Genomic DNA, 17,446 nt, shown 5'->3' on the forward strand with positions numbered 1-17,446 from the left:
TTTTTTTCTCCTGTTTTTTGAGCTAGGGTCTCATGTAACCTAAGCTAACCTCAACTCGTATGTTGCTGAGGATGATCGTAAACTTTTCTGATCCTTCTGCTTCCACTTCTTCAGTATTGCGATTACAGACATGTAGCAAAACAAAAATGTCCAAATCTCTCAGCTGTTTATTTATTAAAAATTTGCTAATTAAGCCTTGTTCTGTCTTAGCTGTTGTTGTTTTGTGCTCAGCATATTATTAATGTTTTATGTTGGGCTTAGGGATTGAAGTTTGAAAAAGATTAACTTAAACAGACTTCTTAATTTACATGCACAAAAACTATTAATTTATTTTTTGTCGTTTGAAGATTTTGTGTGTGTGTGAATGTCACGTGTGTGCAGGTGTCCATGGAGGACAGAAAGTGTGGGATCTATGGAGCTAGAATTCCGGGTGTTTGTGCGCCACTTGATGTCAGTACTGGGAACCATTCTGGTCATGGAGGAGTAAAAATACATTTATCCCTCTCAGCAGCCCTGCTTTGTTCTGAGATAGTCTTACCTGATAGGCAGCTCAAGCTGCTTGGCTTCAGACTCATGGCAGTCTGTCTGCCTCAGCTTCCCTTTGCTGGGAATAGTGTGTGAGCTTTCACATCCGGCTAAGAAAGTTTTTAACAAGTCAATTGCAACTCTGTTGTAATCAACATAAATCTGAGAAGTCATGGTTTTATGCATTTTTTCTGTTTGGAGACCTTACTGTAGTTTTAAAACTAGCATAAGATTCATGATGTCCACTCTTTCTTTTATATTTCAACAGTGATGCAAAGACTGGTGATGAAAATAATGTTGAAGAGTCCAGCAAACCATCCTCTACTGTTTCTCAGAGAAGAAAGCGAGTGCCAAGCACTTCTAGTCTTGCGAAGCCTACTGTCAGTGTTCCTTCACAGTGTCAACCCTTGTCTGCAGTTAACCACGATGCTCCGCAGCCCAGCCCTGCTCCAGCTAAAGAGAAGCCCCCGTGTTCAGATAGATACCGAATATACAAGGCCAGGAAACTGAGAGAGATGCTGAAAGAAGAGTTGAGAAAAGAGAAGGTAAGTTGAAGAAACACAAAATTTAGATGCTGCCTGCTAGATTTCTATATTTAGCTTTAGAAGAAAAAGAAGTATGTGTTAAAATGGATGGGAAAATAATACCAGATAATGACTCGTGTGTAACATAACATCTTGTGTAATACAAAGGAATAGAGTGGTATATTATTTGTGTTTTAATAAATAAAGCTTGCCCGAAGCTCAGAGGACAAAGCAGCCATACTAGTCAGCTACACAGCCAGGCAACAATGCAAACACCTTTAATCCCAGAACTCGGAGACAGAGGGATCTCTGTGAGTTCAAGGCCACCCTGGGCTACACAAGATTGAATCTGTGTAAAGAAGAAACAGAGCTCACACAAAGGTGATTCCAGCATTTGGGATCCCATGCCTTTAATCCCAGCATTAGGGAGGTGGAGACAGGAGTGTGGCTGGACAGAGAGAGGACTGTAAAGGGGAAGAGACAGGAACTCAGGAGAGTATGGAGTCTGAGGATTCGTGGAGACAGAATCTTGCCTTTTGGGTCTGAGTTTTTAGCAGAGGTAAAAGGTCTCTCTAGTGGTTGACTGCTTTGCTTGTCTGATCTTCAAGTTGAACCCCAGTTATCTGTCATCTGTCTCTGGGTTTTTATTATTTGTGCTTCAAAGTAAACCTTGTAAATTTACTTTTTTTCAACTGATAGACTTTATTATTATTATTACTATTTATTAATTTTCAGGTTTTGGGGGGGGGCAGTTGCGACGATCTTTAACTCAATGTGTAACTCACTCTGTAGTCAAGACCATTTTACTGACCCAGCCATCCATATCTTGTATCATCACATTTTTCTTGATAGTCATTTTAAAATTATTTTATTCATTTAAATTTTTCACTAGTTTTGGTGATAATAAAAAGTAAGTTTTTTATGAACATGCAGATAGATAAACAAGCATATGAAAATAGTTTCCATAAAAATGTCTAAGTGATGTGGAGTAATTTGAATTAAAATAAGTATAATCAAGCAAATGTGAATGTTATAAATTGAACTGTGGCCAAAAAACTTACGCAGTACATATAATAAGAGTGTGTCCCTTTTAATCAGGCACAGTATACAGTGGAACAGTAATAAAGCTGGCTTTGGAGTTAGAAACGTAGGCTTCATCCCTTACTAGCAGTGTGATGTTGGGCGGCTTAGTCTTTTTTGTATCTCTGTTTCTCCTTCTCTGTAAAATATTACCAATAATGATACTAAAACCTCACTGGAGGATTTTGAAGATTTATTAATCATGCATTTGAACTAATGTGTTTTAGTGTTTAGAAAGTAGTGAACAACAATGTCAGCTGTTTTAGCTAATTACAGAACACCTCATTTTGGTAGTGCTGGGGATTGAACTCTGGACCTCATATATGCGAGGCAGGTGCTTTAACACTGAGCCGCATTCCTAGCTTCGATAAACAGAATTGTATACGCTGAGCTTTTTATCTAGTGCCAATTTTTTGGATTTCTTTCTTTCTCTCTCTCTCTCTCTCTCTCTCTCTCTCTCTCTCTCTCTCTCTTTCTTTCTTTCTATGTATATGAATGCTCTATCTGCATGTATGACTTTATGTCAGAAGAGGGCACCAGATCTTACTAGATGGTTGTGAGCCACCATGTGCTTGCTGGGAATTTTGAACTCAGGACCTCTGCAAGAGCAGTCAGTGCTCTTAACTGCTGAGCCATCTCCCTAGCTCCCAACTTCTTGGATTTTAAAAATTGTTAAGAGGTGATTCATCTTTGAGAAACTTTTACCCATGCTCTCTTAGGTTTGTTAACTGTCTTCAGAGTGCCTCTCCATCTTAACTCTTGCTGTGAAGCCCATGGTAAAATATCTTTAAGATAAGGGTTTGGAGAGGTGGCTCACTGGTTAAAAGTGCTTGCTTTACAATCTTGGATCCCAGCACCTATGTAACAAGTTGGGCATCCCACAAATGGCTGTAATCTCACCTCTGAGATGGGCTAGGATCACTGGGTCTTGCTGATTTCTACTCTAGCTAAGATGTAAGCCCTTGCCTCCAAAGACTTAAGTAGAGAGTGATATAGGGCGACACTAGGTGGCCTTTTCTGGCCTCCATGGGGCATGGGCACATCTACCCATGCTCACACATGCATGCATACACACAAATCAAATTACGTCATCATAAAACATCTATAATAAAACCTCTAATTCTGCTTTATTTTAAAATGCTACTAAGGAAAAAGAAAAACTACTAAGGGTATTGTATAATACAACATTCAGGTTATAAATGATTTCTTAAAATTAGGTATAATTATAGTAATATTAAAGCACTTTAAGTCAGTGTGTTGTGTATTTGAGTTTAGTGTGTCTGAAATTATTTTGTTCATAAAATCTCTGTATATAGAAACAATGGAAAAACAAGTTTGCTACAAATGAAAGCCAGAGGCCACCAGATCGTTCAAAAATGACCATGAGAGACTTCATATATTACCTGCCAGATAACAATCCAATGACGTAAGTAAGATTTATTTGTGCTTTAATTTCATTGGGTATATAGTGATATGGCACTTTTAGAGTACAGTTTCATGTTTTTTAGAAGCTTGTTGATAAAATAAAATTTCTAACAAAATGAGTATAGATACATTTTTCTCCTGGGATACTGAGGTCTAAGCTGATGCTCTTCCCACGTGCGGTACTCACAATCGTGCTCTATCAAGTGACTACTTTCTGGGATGATAATGATGCCCTTCCTTTATCTCCAAGATGAAAAGGGGCTCCTTTATTGTTTTAATTATCAGAATAGAGTGTAACTTCTATTTCTTATGTACTATAATGCTATAGAAAGATATCTTTAGTTTTTATGCCCTATACATTAGTAATGGTACAGTTTGAGTAACAAGTCCTTTATGAACAAAGCTTTAATTCTTTAATTAAAGTTAGCTAGCCTGAGATAGAAGGTAGAAATCCTGGAAATCTGTTCATTGTGATTTTGGTGGTGTAGGATATGGAATTAGCGTATTTCTTCAGTATAAGTGTCTTTTACATTCACCTGGTCTTTGTTGGCCTCATTGAAGGAAGGGCAAGAAACATTGAGTTTGACAGCTATCAGCTGGAGATGAGTCACCTAGGTTGCTTCATTTCCTAGAGCTGAGAGTCTCTAAGGAATTAGGGGGTAAAAACATTTCTGATTTAGGCCACAGCAGATATTGGTACTTGATGAGTTTTTTATCTATTTATTTAGGTTGGGATGTGTGCTGGGAATCAAGTTAATTCTCAGCCTTCACTGAGCTTATTTCCCAGGCACAGGGAAAAATGATTGCTGAACATTTTAATGAGATGTTTTAGTATATTGTATTAAAAATAGGGGGGCTGGAAAGATGGCTCAGTGGTTAAGAGCACTGACTGCTCTTCCAGAGGACCTGGGTTCAATTCCCAGCACCCACACGGCCACTCACAACTGTCTGTAACTCCAGCTCCAGTGAACCCGACACCCATGATAAAACAATAATGCACATAAAATAAAAATAAAACATAAAAATAGAAGCTAAGATTTTTTTTGGTTATAGATATAATTGATATAATTATAGATATAATCTTATAGATAGAATTGATAAAATATCAATTTATTTAAAAGTATTCTTTTATTTGCACTTAACAGTTCTTCAGTGGAACAAGAAAAGAAAACTGAAAAATCCTTGGCTCCTACCCCGGCAAGAGAGTGAGCATCTTATCTTGCTCTTTTACATTTGTTGTTTAGGTGCCTTTCTGTTGTTGCTGGGCACCAAATTGGGACCACACACAGGTGCCTCACCACTGAGTTACACCCACCATTGGATACACTTTTAAAATGAAGTCTAATGTCCTTCCTTCCTTTTTCCCCCTTTCTTTTTCCTTCCTTCTTTCCTTTCTTCTCTCTCTCTTCCTTCCCCTCCCCCTACCTTCCTCTCTTCCTTTCTTTTCTTGCAGGTGCAGTGTGTTGTGTGTTTATACGTGTGTGTCTTGTATAGGCACATGCACTTGTCTTACTCAGTTACTCTTGATTGAGGCAAGGTCTCTTGCTGATTTTGACTTGTCTATCTAGTCAGCTTATCATCGAAATCCCTTGTCTATGATTTTTGAATGCTGCCTATTAGGCCTGTCCATCTTTTACATGGGTTTTGAGGATCCAAATTCAATTCCTCATGCTTCTGGATAAACGGTTTGTCCACGGAACACCCCAGCTTCAAATGAATCTTTCTGTTGTACTATTTTCATTTGATTGGCTCCTGAAAATAGACTCATTTAAGAATAGAAGCTATTAGGGTAGCCAAGGCTAATAGAGAAACACTCTCTCAAAAAAGAAAAAAGAAAAAAACAAAGAAATATAGAAGCTGTAACTGGTCATGGTAACTCATGTGTCTAACCTCAGTCCTTGAGAGCCTGAGGCAGGAGGATCTCGAGCTCAAGGCCAGTGTGGACTACTGATGTGTGACATTCCTGGAGAGATATGAATAAATGTCTACTTGTCCCAGGTAAGGGGCTGGTGACAGACTCATAAGGATACTAGCTTGGTGAACCAATGAATTTTATGGGTGTTCATTGTCAGGAATACGAGTGAGAGGTTACTCACTGGATTATAAGTTATTTCAAAGACAGCTGCATCGTCAGAGCCCAATCCAGCTTGGACGATGACTCATGAAAGCTGAGAACCTGGCACTGCCCAGCTTGAAGGCAGTTCAGCAGGTTGGAGAGTGTCTTTTAGACATCACAGCTCCATTCTTTCATAACGAAAGGGTTATTATATTTGTGTAATATATATGTAACTGACTGATACTATGATTTACATTTATACATGTATATTTGTGCCTGTGTGTACATCTGAGTGCCATAACTTGAGGTCATAGGACAGCCTGAGGATCAGTTCTCTCCTTCTAACTTTTGGGTTCCATGTATTGGACACAGGTTGTCAGGCTTGGCAACAAGTGCTTTTCTTTATCAGCTAAGCCATCTTATCTCACTGGCCTCATGAGTTTTATATTAAAGATGTTCAAATTGGGAATTATGAGACAGGGTCTCACTATGTAGCCTTGGCTAGTTTAGAACTTGCTCTGTAGATCATGCTGGGCCCTGAACTTACAGAGATCAGCCCTGACTCTGAGTGCTAGGACTAAAGGCCTGCACTGCTATGCCCAGCAAATGGAGTTGTTTGTTGTACAAAAACAGTAGCTTTAAGTAGTAAAAACCTCAAATGAAGTGCTGGAGAGATGGCTCAGAGGTTAAGAGCTCTGACTTTTCTTCCAGAGGTCCTGGGTTCAATTCCCAGCAACCATGTGTTGGCTCACAGCCATCTGTCATGAGATCTGGTGCCATCTTCTGGTGTACAGACATATATATGAAGGGAGAACACTGCTCACACAATCAATTAATCAATCAATAAATGCTTTTTAAGTGTTCAAAAGGAGCAAAGGGAATATAGACAGAAGTCTTCCCACCTTTGTTTCTTATGGTTTAAAAGTCTGTGGTTCTCCCTATTTCCCCCTGAAGCAACAAATGTTAACAATTACAACAGTGCATTTTTTTATTACATGTATTTATTGTGTGTGTATTTGTGTGTATATATGCGGGCACAAGCATGCCCTGGTGAGTGTGGAAGTGAGAAGATAGTTTGTGGGAGTCAGTGTGTGTTCTGGAGACTGAAGTCAGGTTTTCAGGCTTTGTACAAGAGACTTAACCACTGAGCCATCTCATCAGCTCACCGATTTTTAAATATATCATTCCAGATTTATAATTTATGTGTACTTCAATAAAATATTAAGCTGACATTGTAGTGGAAAGTAAGATTTGAATTCACCTTTTAAAAAACTTGGTTATAATTGGGTAAGAACAAGAAGTTCTGGGCTTTTGCACTGTAGGCTGATGGAATACCTGAGAGCTGGACAAGGTAGTGTACCCTTGTGACCCCAGCAGGTGAGAGACTGAGTCTGCAGCCAGTGTGGGGCCACATAGTGGGCACGAGCACCAGGCTACCTAGGGCTTCATAGCAACATCCTATCTCATAGACTAGGAAAAAAAAAAAAAAACTACAAAAACATATACCTGGAAATATATTTCAGAAAAATAGATTTTACATATTTTTATCACAAATTAATGAGAAATGTTTGACATGATAGAAGTGCTCAGCTTAAGATACCATTTATTTATTCATTTTCTTTTATTATTGGCCTCAAACCCAAGATAGACTATATACCAGTGAGTTACATATCTGGTACCATTTGTTTATTTTAAAAGCGAGAAAAGATTTCTTATTATTATGTTTTTAGATTCCTTATTAAATGCTACCAAATATCTGAGTGGTGGTGGTGAACACTTTTAATCCTAGCACTTGGGAGAAGAGGCAGATGGATTTCTGAGCTAAAGGCTGGCCTGGCTTTCAGAGTGAGTTCTGGGACAACCAGTGCTGCACAGTGAAACCCTGTCTAAAAGCAAACAAACAAAAGCTACCAAACAAAATTTGAAAGAAAATCTTATAACTTCTCCCTTCTCTGTGTATTTATCCATCTGTCCATCTGTTTATTTTAGTCAGGTTCTTAATGTAAGCTCCATATTGACCTAGAACTTTTGGTCCTTTTGCGTCGGCCTCCTTAGTGCCAAGATTACATTGTGTACCAGCATGCCTGGCAGGTCATTTTTTTCAGTTAAGTTATAGGGAAAGTTTGAAATATCTGAGTTATTGCTCATTAATAACTTGTTTTGAATTCAGACTTCTCAGGAAATACGTCTTATTGCTAAGTTAATGACTGTTTACATTTAGTAGGCAAGACAATCAGAGCACTCATGATGCTGATGACAATGGAGACGTGGAAGAGAAGGCGGATGACGGGCCACTTCTGGTTCCTCGAGTAAAAGTGGCAGAAGATGGTTCTATTATTTTAGATGAAGAAAGGTGAGTTAAAGAGATGGGGAGAGAGAGAGAGGGAGATAATGGCAGAGAACACATCACATTGTTGAGGAGAGGTTCTGTTTCTGAATCTGTCAGTATAACTTTATAAACCCCCGTATATATTTATATCATGAATAGTATAAAAATGAAATCAAACTAAATTAATTTGTAATTTTAGTATGTTTTGCACAAGATGGTATTGCTCTCCTATTTTCTGTCAACCTAACTTTTACTCCTCCTCTTGCTGCTAATCCAGTCCGGCTGCTGAGCCAGCTGTGTGCTATTGTCCACTGAGGGTAGATTTCTAGGATTGACTTAGTTATGAAGTTGGTATTTAGGTTTTGTCAAATGTAGTAGTTTCACTTTGTTGATATTTTTGAGACAGGGTGTCACTGTGTAACCCTGGCTGGCCTGGAACTCACTTTATAGACCAGGTTGGTCCCTAACTTTACAGGTATTCACCTTTCTCTGCTCCTGAGTGCTAGGATTAAAGTTGAGTGCCACTATACCTCACACTAATTTTGTATTTGGGTGTATGGTTGTAATGGACAATTCCTTGAAACTTGAGTTATGTGTGGTTGTAAGCTTTCTGATATGGGTGCTGGGAGCTGAATTTGAATCCTCTGGAAGAGCAGCAAGCACTTTTTTTGTTAAAAAATGCACACGTGCACACATACACACAAGCATACACATCTTGTTTTTTAATTCTTTGCGAGTTTCCAGTTTTGTGCATCATGTTTTGATCATATTTCCAGATCCACTTTCTTTTTTTGTGACCCCTTTTTTTAAAAACCCTTCAAGACCAGTGAGTGCTATTCAAATATTCTTGAATGTATGGTATTCCACTAGAGCATGGTCAGCTTTATTAGGTCAACTTTATTATTCTTAGAGAAAAGTATCTCTCTTTTACCAATAGCTATCGGTTGCTATTTGGTGCACAGGTAGGGGTGGGATTTTGTGCTCAACCCCCCGTCCATGCTAGAATTTGTTCTAGTTCGGGGTTGTAAAGGTTTTGTGCATTCTGTAACAGTCACTGTGAGTTCATATGTGTAGCTGCTACCTTGCTGTGTGTCCAGAAGCTGTCTCTTTGTAGTTATCCTGCCTCTTAAAGTTTTTTCACCCTCCCTTCCCGTAGTGATTCTTGAGCCTTGGGAGGAGTATGTGTTAGGGCTTACATTTTGTAGTCTCTTATATTCACTGCACTTTGGCCTTGTGGGTCTCTGTTAATCATCATCTACTGCACAAATCAGTCTCTCAGATGAGACTGAGGGTTGCACTCATCTACAGTATAACAGTATACAGTATATACATGGTATAACAATAAGTCATTAGAAGCATCAAGCAATTCTTAACTGCTTATCTCTCCAGCTCTAAAGTGTATATTTTATAAGGGATGAGTTAAAAAAGAGAAATGAAAGGTTTTGAAAGTTTAGTTAGTAAAAATGTATATGACATTTAAATTTGATTATAATAATCATAGATGTAATACTGATAATAAGTTTTTATATTTGATGGTGATTTTACATGTCATTAACCATTAAAGAAATATTAGCCCAGGGGCCATGTAGAAATCAACAAAACAAACCCAGTTGTGGTGACACATGCCTGCAGTCTCATGAGTTGAGATAGATGAACAGGAATTTTAAGCTATCCCCAGCCACACAGCGAGTCCTCTAGCCTGGACTACATAAAGCCTGGTCAAACAGACAGACAGATAGAAAAACAAAAAAGGCAATAGAAATGTTGTTTCTTAGGTAGTCCAAGTTATTTTGAAATACTGTAATGAAAACAGGTCGGCATTTATGTCTGCTGCTTAGGAATAATGTTCAGGAAATTTGTATTTTGAATTTAAATATAATTTTTTCAAATTATGTTTTATATTTTTGATATTACTGATATGATAAGTTTTAAAATATAGCCAGTTAAATCTCATCATCTGTTCTTTTTCATGCTTGTTTTTAGTGTGACTCTTTGAAAATGTCTTTCTTTCAGTTTAACTGTAGAGGTTTTGAGAACAAAAGGTCCCTGTGTTGTTGAGGAAAATGATCCTATATTTGAGCGTGGCTCAACAACCACATATTCCAGCTTCAGGAAAAACTATTATTCAAAACCGTGGTCAAATAAAGGTAACTAATTCTCATTAAAAGTTGTATGCTGATTTTTTAAAAATGAAGTGAACTATTTTATGTTATCTCTCTCTCTCTCTCTCTCTCTCTCTCTCTCTCTCTCTCTCTCTCTCTCTCTCTTTAAGACAGGGTTTCTCTGTGTAACAGCTTTGGCTGTCTTGGAATTCACTTTGTAGACCAGGTTGACCTCCTGATCACTGAGGTCTGCCTGCCTCTGCTTTCAAAGTGCTGGGATTAAAGACGTGCACCCCCACCTCCTGGCTCTATTTTATGTTTTCTAATTAAATCAGACTTGTAAATAAAATGTCAACTGACGTGTTGTCTTTTATCCGTTTAATTTTATTGGTTCCCCTCCATTTTCCCCCTACTGTCTTTGACTTTACCCTAGAAATTATTTTTAAGAATTAGCATTCTAAGAATCCATTTTCCTGGGTTCTTAAGCTTTTTCAAACTCTATAGAGAAACAACATTTAAGTGACTAATTGACAGTATTTCTGTGTAAGCACGATGTGTGCCCGTAGAGCATTCTGCTTCCAGTGTTTCTAATCATCATGTCCTCCTTGAAAACATGGTCACCTAGCATTTCTACAGCCGTTCCCCTGCAGTGAAGTTACATACCTAGAATGTAAGCATCAAGGACTCTTAGGCCAGATGATCATTAATCTGAGACCAGGCTGGCCTATATAAAGAATCTTACCTCTCTAGGTGGTGTGGCACACCCCTTTAATCCCAGCACTCGGGAGGCAGAGGCAGGTGGATCTCTGAAATCGAGGCCAGTCTGGTCTACAGAGTGAGTTCCAGGACAGTCAGGGCTACACAGAGAAACCTTTCTTGACCCTCCCCCCAAAGAATTTTACCTCAAATAAACAAACAAAAAAACCATACAACAACAACAAAATGTACTTAATATATGTTTCGTGATGGTACTTACTGCTCTTTAGAATATAGTTTGTGGAAAACTTTTTAAGCATAGCAGAATATAGGACAAAAAGTAAGATTCTGTACTTCTCTTCTGACTTATCAATTCTGTGGGGGTTTTTTTGTTTTGTTTTGTTATTTTGAGATACCTTCTGTCAGACTTGTCACGTTTTCCTCACTTCCTCCCTCCCTCTCCTCAACATGTTAGAAAACACCACAGCCCCTTCAGTCCAGTTAGCATTTTTCTAAGTGCCTGCCTGCCTGCCTGCCTGCCTGCCTGCCTGCCTGCCTGCCTGCCTGCCTGCCTGCCTGCCTGCCTTCCTTCCTTCCTTCCTTCCTTCCTTCCTTCCTTCCTTCCTTCCTTCCTTCCTTCCTTCCTTCCTTCCTTCCTTTCAAGATTTATTTATTTATTTGTTTATTATATATACAGTGTTAGTTTCCATGTCTGTCTACATGCCAGAAGAGGGCATCAGATCTCATTATAGATGGCTGTGAGCCACCATGTGGTTGCTGCGAATTGAACTCAGGTCCTCTGGAAGAACAGTCAGCATTCTTAACCTGTGAGCCATCTCTCCAGCCCCCTGCTTTTCTTTTTTTTTTTTTTTGCCAGTCACTGATTATTTTATTTCTTGTAGGTTGCCAAACACAAAAGCCCCAACAATTTATACTTTTACCAATTGTCTATAAAAAGTATTATTTTACCATAGCTTTGCTAATAATAATTTCTAAGTTTTATTGGCTTATGGAAATCTAATATTCCAAAATACTTCTTTATATTATATATGGTTGTTTGATAGCAATAAGATTTAGTATCTACTATATTTAGTATTTTTGTTTTTTAATTATTATTTAAAACAATTTCTCAAATATATTTGATCGTGTTCTTCCTTTTCCCACAGTTCATCCAGATCTTCCTACCCATCCAACTTTAAGTTCTTTCTCAAAAAATAAGTGAAAAAAATCCAATACAATGACAAAATGCCTAAAACCTTGAAAGCAAAATACAATATCACCCAAAAAGGGAGGAAAAAAACCCAAACAAAAAAACACCAAAACCCACCAAACTGTAACCAAATAAAAGCGCACACGCACACACACAAATCTGTGGGATCTGTTATTTGTTGGTCAGTAACTGAACATGAGATCTAACCTGGAGTGGTTGATAAACTGCTGTCATTCCATTGAGAAAACTGGTTTTCCCTCTCCCAGATATGAATGACAGTTCTATTGTTTGCCTGTGCCCTGCTGGCTAGGTTTATATTTATTCATTTTTAAAAAAATATAACAAAATATAAAGATAAAACGAAAACAGTCACATTAAAGTTGTGCAAGACAGACCACCAGATGGAAAAGAGCCCAAAGAGGGCACAACAGTCAGAAACCCACTCGTTCGTATGCTCAGGAATTCCATAAGAACACTAAGCTGGAAGCCATAGTGTAAGTGTAGCACCATGCAGACCCTCTTCATGCTGCTTCATCGTCTGTGAGTTCATAAGAGCTTTCCTCGTGTTGATTTAGAGGGCCTCGATTTCTTGCTGTCCTACATACGCTCTGGCTCTTAGATTCTGCCTCTTCTTCCATAGGGTTCTCTGAGTTCTGAGGGAAGGGATTTGATGGAAACATCCCATTTAGGGCTGAGTGTTCCAAGTTTCTCACTCTCTGAGTAATATCTGCCTGTGGCTCTCCATATTTATTCTCATCTGTCGCAGGAGGAAGCTTCTCTGATGATGGCTGGCTGAGCAAGGAAATGATTTTTGAGTATTGCATCATTAGGAGACATTTTATCACTACATTTTTTTTTCTTTCCTTTTAGACCATATTATTTGATTTTGCCCTAGGTCCCTGGATTATCTAGACTCAGGTTCTTGGTCACTCAATCAGTGTTAGAGATGGATTCCATCTTTTGGAGAGGGCCTTAAGTCCAATCAGGTATTGGTTAGTTACTCTTTTCAGTGTGCTGTGGAGCTGTGGCAGCTCTGCCAGCACTGGTCCTTCATTTCTGGCTAGCAACTGCCTGAATTCAGAAAGTCTATTTTCAGAGACCTCTTTGTCTTAAGTTTGGTTTAATACCTGGTTGGGTGGCCCTCTCTTTGTTCTAGCAAGTACATGTGATTAATCCTCAAGCTTTTAGGGACACTTTGGATTGGGAGGGTGAACTTTTTAGTTGTCTACTGGGTGGGTCATCTACTTCATTTTCGAAGTCGTCCCTGTTGGGTACAGAGCAGGAGTCCTTGTTACCATAGCCCCAAGTTCTGGAATTATGGAATGTATCATCACACTTACCTATGAAGATTTTTCCCCCCAAAATGTATTAGGGTGTTTAAAATTCTTTGATGTTCTTTTCAATAAAGTTAAATATTGTCTAACTTATTTTTAACTAATATTCTTACGTCATTTTGTCTGAACAGAAAATTAATTTTCAGTTAATCTTTTGTTTTTACAGAAACAGATATGTTCTTTTTGGCCATCAGTATGGTAGGAACTGACTTTTCTATGATTGGACAACTTTTTCCTCACAGAGCAAGGATAGAAATTAAGGTAAAGTATACCTATAACATTTATTGGTTAGATGGGGTCAAAAAATTACTAGGATTTTTTTCTTTTAACTAAATTCATGGTCATTTGTTTCTATTATGTTTTGTATGTGTGTGCATGCGTGCGTGAGAGAGGGAGAGATTGAGAATTTTTTTTTTTTTTTTTTTTTTTTTTTTGGTTTTTCGAGACAGGGTTTCTCTGTGGCTTTGGAGCCTGTCCTGGAACTAGCTCTTGTAGACCAGGCTGGTCTCGAACTCACAGAGATCCGCCTGCCTCTGCCTCCCGAGTGCTGGGATTAAAGGCGTGCGCCACCATTGCCCAGCTGAGATTGAGAAATCTTACAAGAATCAATGACACACACACACACACCGTGAGTTCTAGGACTCCTGATGAGTGTGGTATAAGATTCTAAGCCTGGTGGGATATGAGCCAGTTTGAACTCCATTTATCAGCACCAGATTTCCTGGTAGTACCCTGCCCTGCCTAATACCTTTGACTTGATCCGGACTCACCCAGGCAGGACTTGGATTTACATTTTTGCTTAGTTTCTGCATAGACTTCCCTCTATTACACTTAAAACACTCTGGAATAATAACAATGGATTAAGTTAGTATTAGCTTAATTGATTATACATTTTATTTATTTAGTATGAGAGTCAAATTTTTTTGTTAATTTTTGTTTTTAATTTTTTCTGACTTTTTAAGACAGTTTCTCTGTGTAGCCTTGGCTGTGCTGTCCTAGAACTCACTCTGTAGTTTAGGCTGGCCCATATCTCAGAGGTTCACCTGCCTCTGCCTCCTGAGTGCTGGCACTAAAATCGTGTACCACCATTGCTTGGCTTAGTCAACTTTTATTCTGTTTTTTTTTTTTTTTTTTTTTTTTTTTTTGGTTTTTCGAGACAGGGTTTCTCTGTAGCTTTGGTGCCCGTCCCGGAACTAGCTCTTGTAGACCAGGCTGGCCTCCAACTCCCAGAGATCCGCCTGCCTCTACCTCCCGAGTGCTAGGATTAAAGGCGTGTGCCACCACCGCCCGGCTCAACTTTTATTCTTATACTCTACCATATTTACATGTCTGTGTGTGTGTGAATATGTATGTGTATAGGGCCACTCATACCCAATGAATATATACAAGTAATAGGATTACTCAGTGGGAGTTGCTTCTCTTTTACCTTTCTATCAGGTCTTTTTTTTTTTTTTAAAGATTTATTTATTAAGCATACAATGTACTGCTGGCAAGGAAGGCACCAGGTCTCATTACAGATGGTTGTGAGCCACCATGTGGTTGCTGGGAATTGAACTCGGGACCTCTGGAAGAGCAGCCAGTGCTCTTACCCTTTGAGCCATCTCTCCAGCCCCCTATCAGTTCTTGATGTTGAACTAAAGCTGTCAAGCTTGGCCCATGACTACTTTCTATGCTGTAAATCTGGCTTTCATTGTTTATTTCTGCTATTGATAATAAAGATAGGATGAGGAAAATTTGTGTGAATATTTTATCCTCATTACAAAAAATGTATTTGGAGTGTGTGTGTGTCCATGTCTGCCCACACATCACATGTGTACAATATTTGAGGAGGCAAGAAGAGGGCATTAATTCTTTGAACTGTAGTTAGAGATGTCATGAACCTCCATGTGGCTGCTGGATATTGAACCCATGTCCTTGGAAGGGCAGCCAGTGCTCTTTCCCATTGGGCCATCTTTGTAGCTCTCTATTCTCATTTTTAAGAAACTAAAGCTTTAAGTAACTTAGCCTATTGGCAATAATATATCATTTAATACAAAATAGTGTGCTTTGTAGAATTTTATATTATTGCTCACTAATTAGAAATAATCCTTGTTTAACGGCAGAACATTACTATAGATCTTTTTGTTGTTAACAGAATAAATTTAAACGTGAAGAAAAAACAAATGGATGGAGAATAGACAAAGCCTTCCGTAAGTATTAAAGAATTCCTTCACAGAATATTATTAATAGAGGTTGATAATGATCAATTCTTTGTCTTTGGCTCTAGTGTTTTAGATTTGTCCTTGTATTGGCATAAGACTAAGGATGAAACTTTTTCATTTTTTGTTTTTTTAAGGTGAGGTCTTGTATATATTCCAGGCTAGTCTGGAACTTTTAGTTTGTTTTGTTTTTGTTTTTTGAGACAGGGTTTCTCTGTGCCCTGGCTGTCCTAGAGCTCACTTTGTAGACCAGGCTGGCCTCAAATTCACTGAGATCCGCCTGCCTCTGCCTCCCAAGTGCTGGGATTAACGGCATGTGCCACCACTGCCCTACTTAGTCTGGAACTTTTAATCCTTTTGCCTCAGCCTCCAAGTGCTGGAGTTACAGGTATACACCATTATGCCTCAGTTGTTCTTTGTTTGTTTGTTTGTTTTTTTAGACAGGGTTTCTCTGTGTAGCTCTGGCTGTCCTGGAGCTCACTTTGTAGACCAGGCTTCAAAATCATAGAGATCCACCTGCCTCTGCCTCCTGAGTGAGTACTAGGATTAAAGGCGGGTGCTACCATTGCCTGGCAGTAAACAGAGTTTTAAGTCCATGAATTTATACAGTAATTGATAATAAAAATTGGCTTTTTCAAATCTCTGTTCTGTGCATATGTGCATTGATGTGCACAAACGCTTATCAGAGGACAAGGTATAGGAGTTGGTCTTTTCCTTCCATCATGTGTTCGGGCTACACTTAGGGTGTCAGGCTTGGCAGTAAGTGCTTTTATACACTAAGCCCCCTCACTGGCCCCTGAGTGGTTTTTTTTTTTATAGGGAAGGAATTATGTTCAAGAGATAGTTCATGGAAAATAGATTGCGATAGTGGATTCTGTTTGTTGTCAGCCAGCCATTGAGTCAACAGCATTGACTACCTGCTGTGTTCTGGTTGCTCTTGAAGATGTGTTGTCAAATAAGGCAGATGAAAAATCTGATTGGAGAGCCCTGAATTTAAATAGGTGGGGGATATTGTTATGAAAGTTTCAAGTACTGATTGAGTTCTTGGGAGAAAAAGGAATTGGGTCTTGATGCTTATTGAGCCTCAATGAAGTTCTTTATGAATGGGTAGCATTTAAATTTAGATCCGATTTAGAAGAGAGTAGGAACCAGCCAGTTTCTAATACCTTCATTAAAATTATTATTTTTCTTTTTGTAAGTCTACAGAAAGAGTACAGGAGATCTATAAATAAAACCAAATTTATGTTTAAAGTAATTTTTTGTTTTAGAAGGTACATACTTTTCATGACCAAATATCAACATTTCATAATTAATGTGTCAATGTTAATTTAGCTATGAAATTACCTGTGTTGCCAAATTTAATTCTAAATAAAATTTAAAAAAGAGACGGGGAAGCAGAAAAAAATATGTAGCGAAAAAAAACAATTAAAAAAAAAGTAAAAGGAGACAGGGCCCCACTGTTTAGCCTTGGCTGTCCAGGAAAACTCTGTATAGACCAGACTAGACTCAAACACACAGAGATTCACTTGCTTCTGTCCCTCAAGTTCTGGAATTAAAGATATACATTTTTTTTTTAAGGAGATTTATTTATTTTGTGTGTATGCGTTGAGTGCTTGCATATATGTATGTATGTGTGTTATGTGTGTGCTTGGTGTCCACAGAGGATAGAAGAGGTGTTCGATTCCTTGGAACTGACGTTAGCAGGTGGTTGTGAGCTGCCATGTGGTTTTTGGTAACTCATCCTATCCCTTTCCAAGGGCAGCAAGTACTCTTAACTGCCAAACCATTTCTTCAGCTTCAAAACACAGCTCCTACCTCCACCCTGTCTCTGTATAGCCCTGGATTGCCTAGAACTCAGTATGTAGGCTAGGCTCCTGCCTCCTGAGTTCTGGAATTAAAGGTGTGCACCACCATGCCCTGCTCAAAATAAAATTTAATTAAAGTTAGCCATAAGGCTGATGTTAGGG

General features: G+C 38.6%; 1 protein-coding gene across 5 annotated transcripts in view; it reads left to right on the forward strand.

Annotated features, from left to right (window-relative positions):
- Positions 1 to 17,446, forward strand: part of Bdp1 (B double prime 1, subunit of RNA polymerase III transcription initiation factor IIIB) — a 96,405-nt gene that overhangs the window by 3,544 nt on the left and 75,415 nt on the right. For 4 of the 5 annotated variants that reach the window (XM_057789618.1, XM_057789614.1, XM_057789617.1 and 1 more), the window contains exons 2-8: positions 794 to 1,070; positions 3,446 to 3,555; positions 4,700 to 4,759; positions 7,832 to 7,963; positions 9,953 to 10,086; positions 13,448 to 13,542; positions 15,416 to 15,470. In XM_057789618.1, the coding sequence (XP_057645601.1) occupies positions 794 to 1,070; positions 3,446 to 3,555; positions 4,700 to 4,759; positions 7,832 to 7,963; positions 9,953 to 10,086; positions 13,448 to 13,542; positions 15,416 to 15,470 (863 nt within the window). The remainder of the gene's footprint in view (positions 1 to 793; positions 1,071 to 3,445; positions 3,556 to 4,699; positions 4,760 to 7,831; positions 7,964 to 9,952; positions 10,087 to 13,447; positions 13,543 to 15,415; positions 15,471 to 17,446) is intronic. The other variant, XM_057789615.1, reaches the window with a different exon arrangement.

Source organism: Chionomys nivalis, chromosome 15, assembly GCF_950005125.1.
Source record: "Chionomys nivalis chromosome 15, mChiNiv1.1, whole genome shotgun sequence".
Lineage (NCBI taxonomy): Eukaryota > Metazoa > Chordata > Mammalia > Rodentia > Cricetidae > Chionomys > Chionomys nivalis.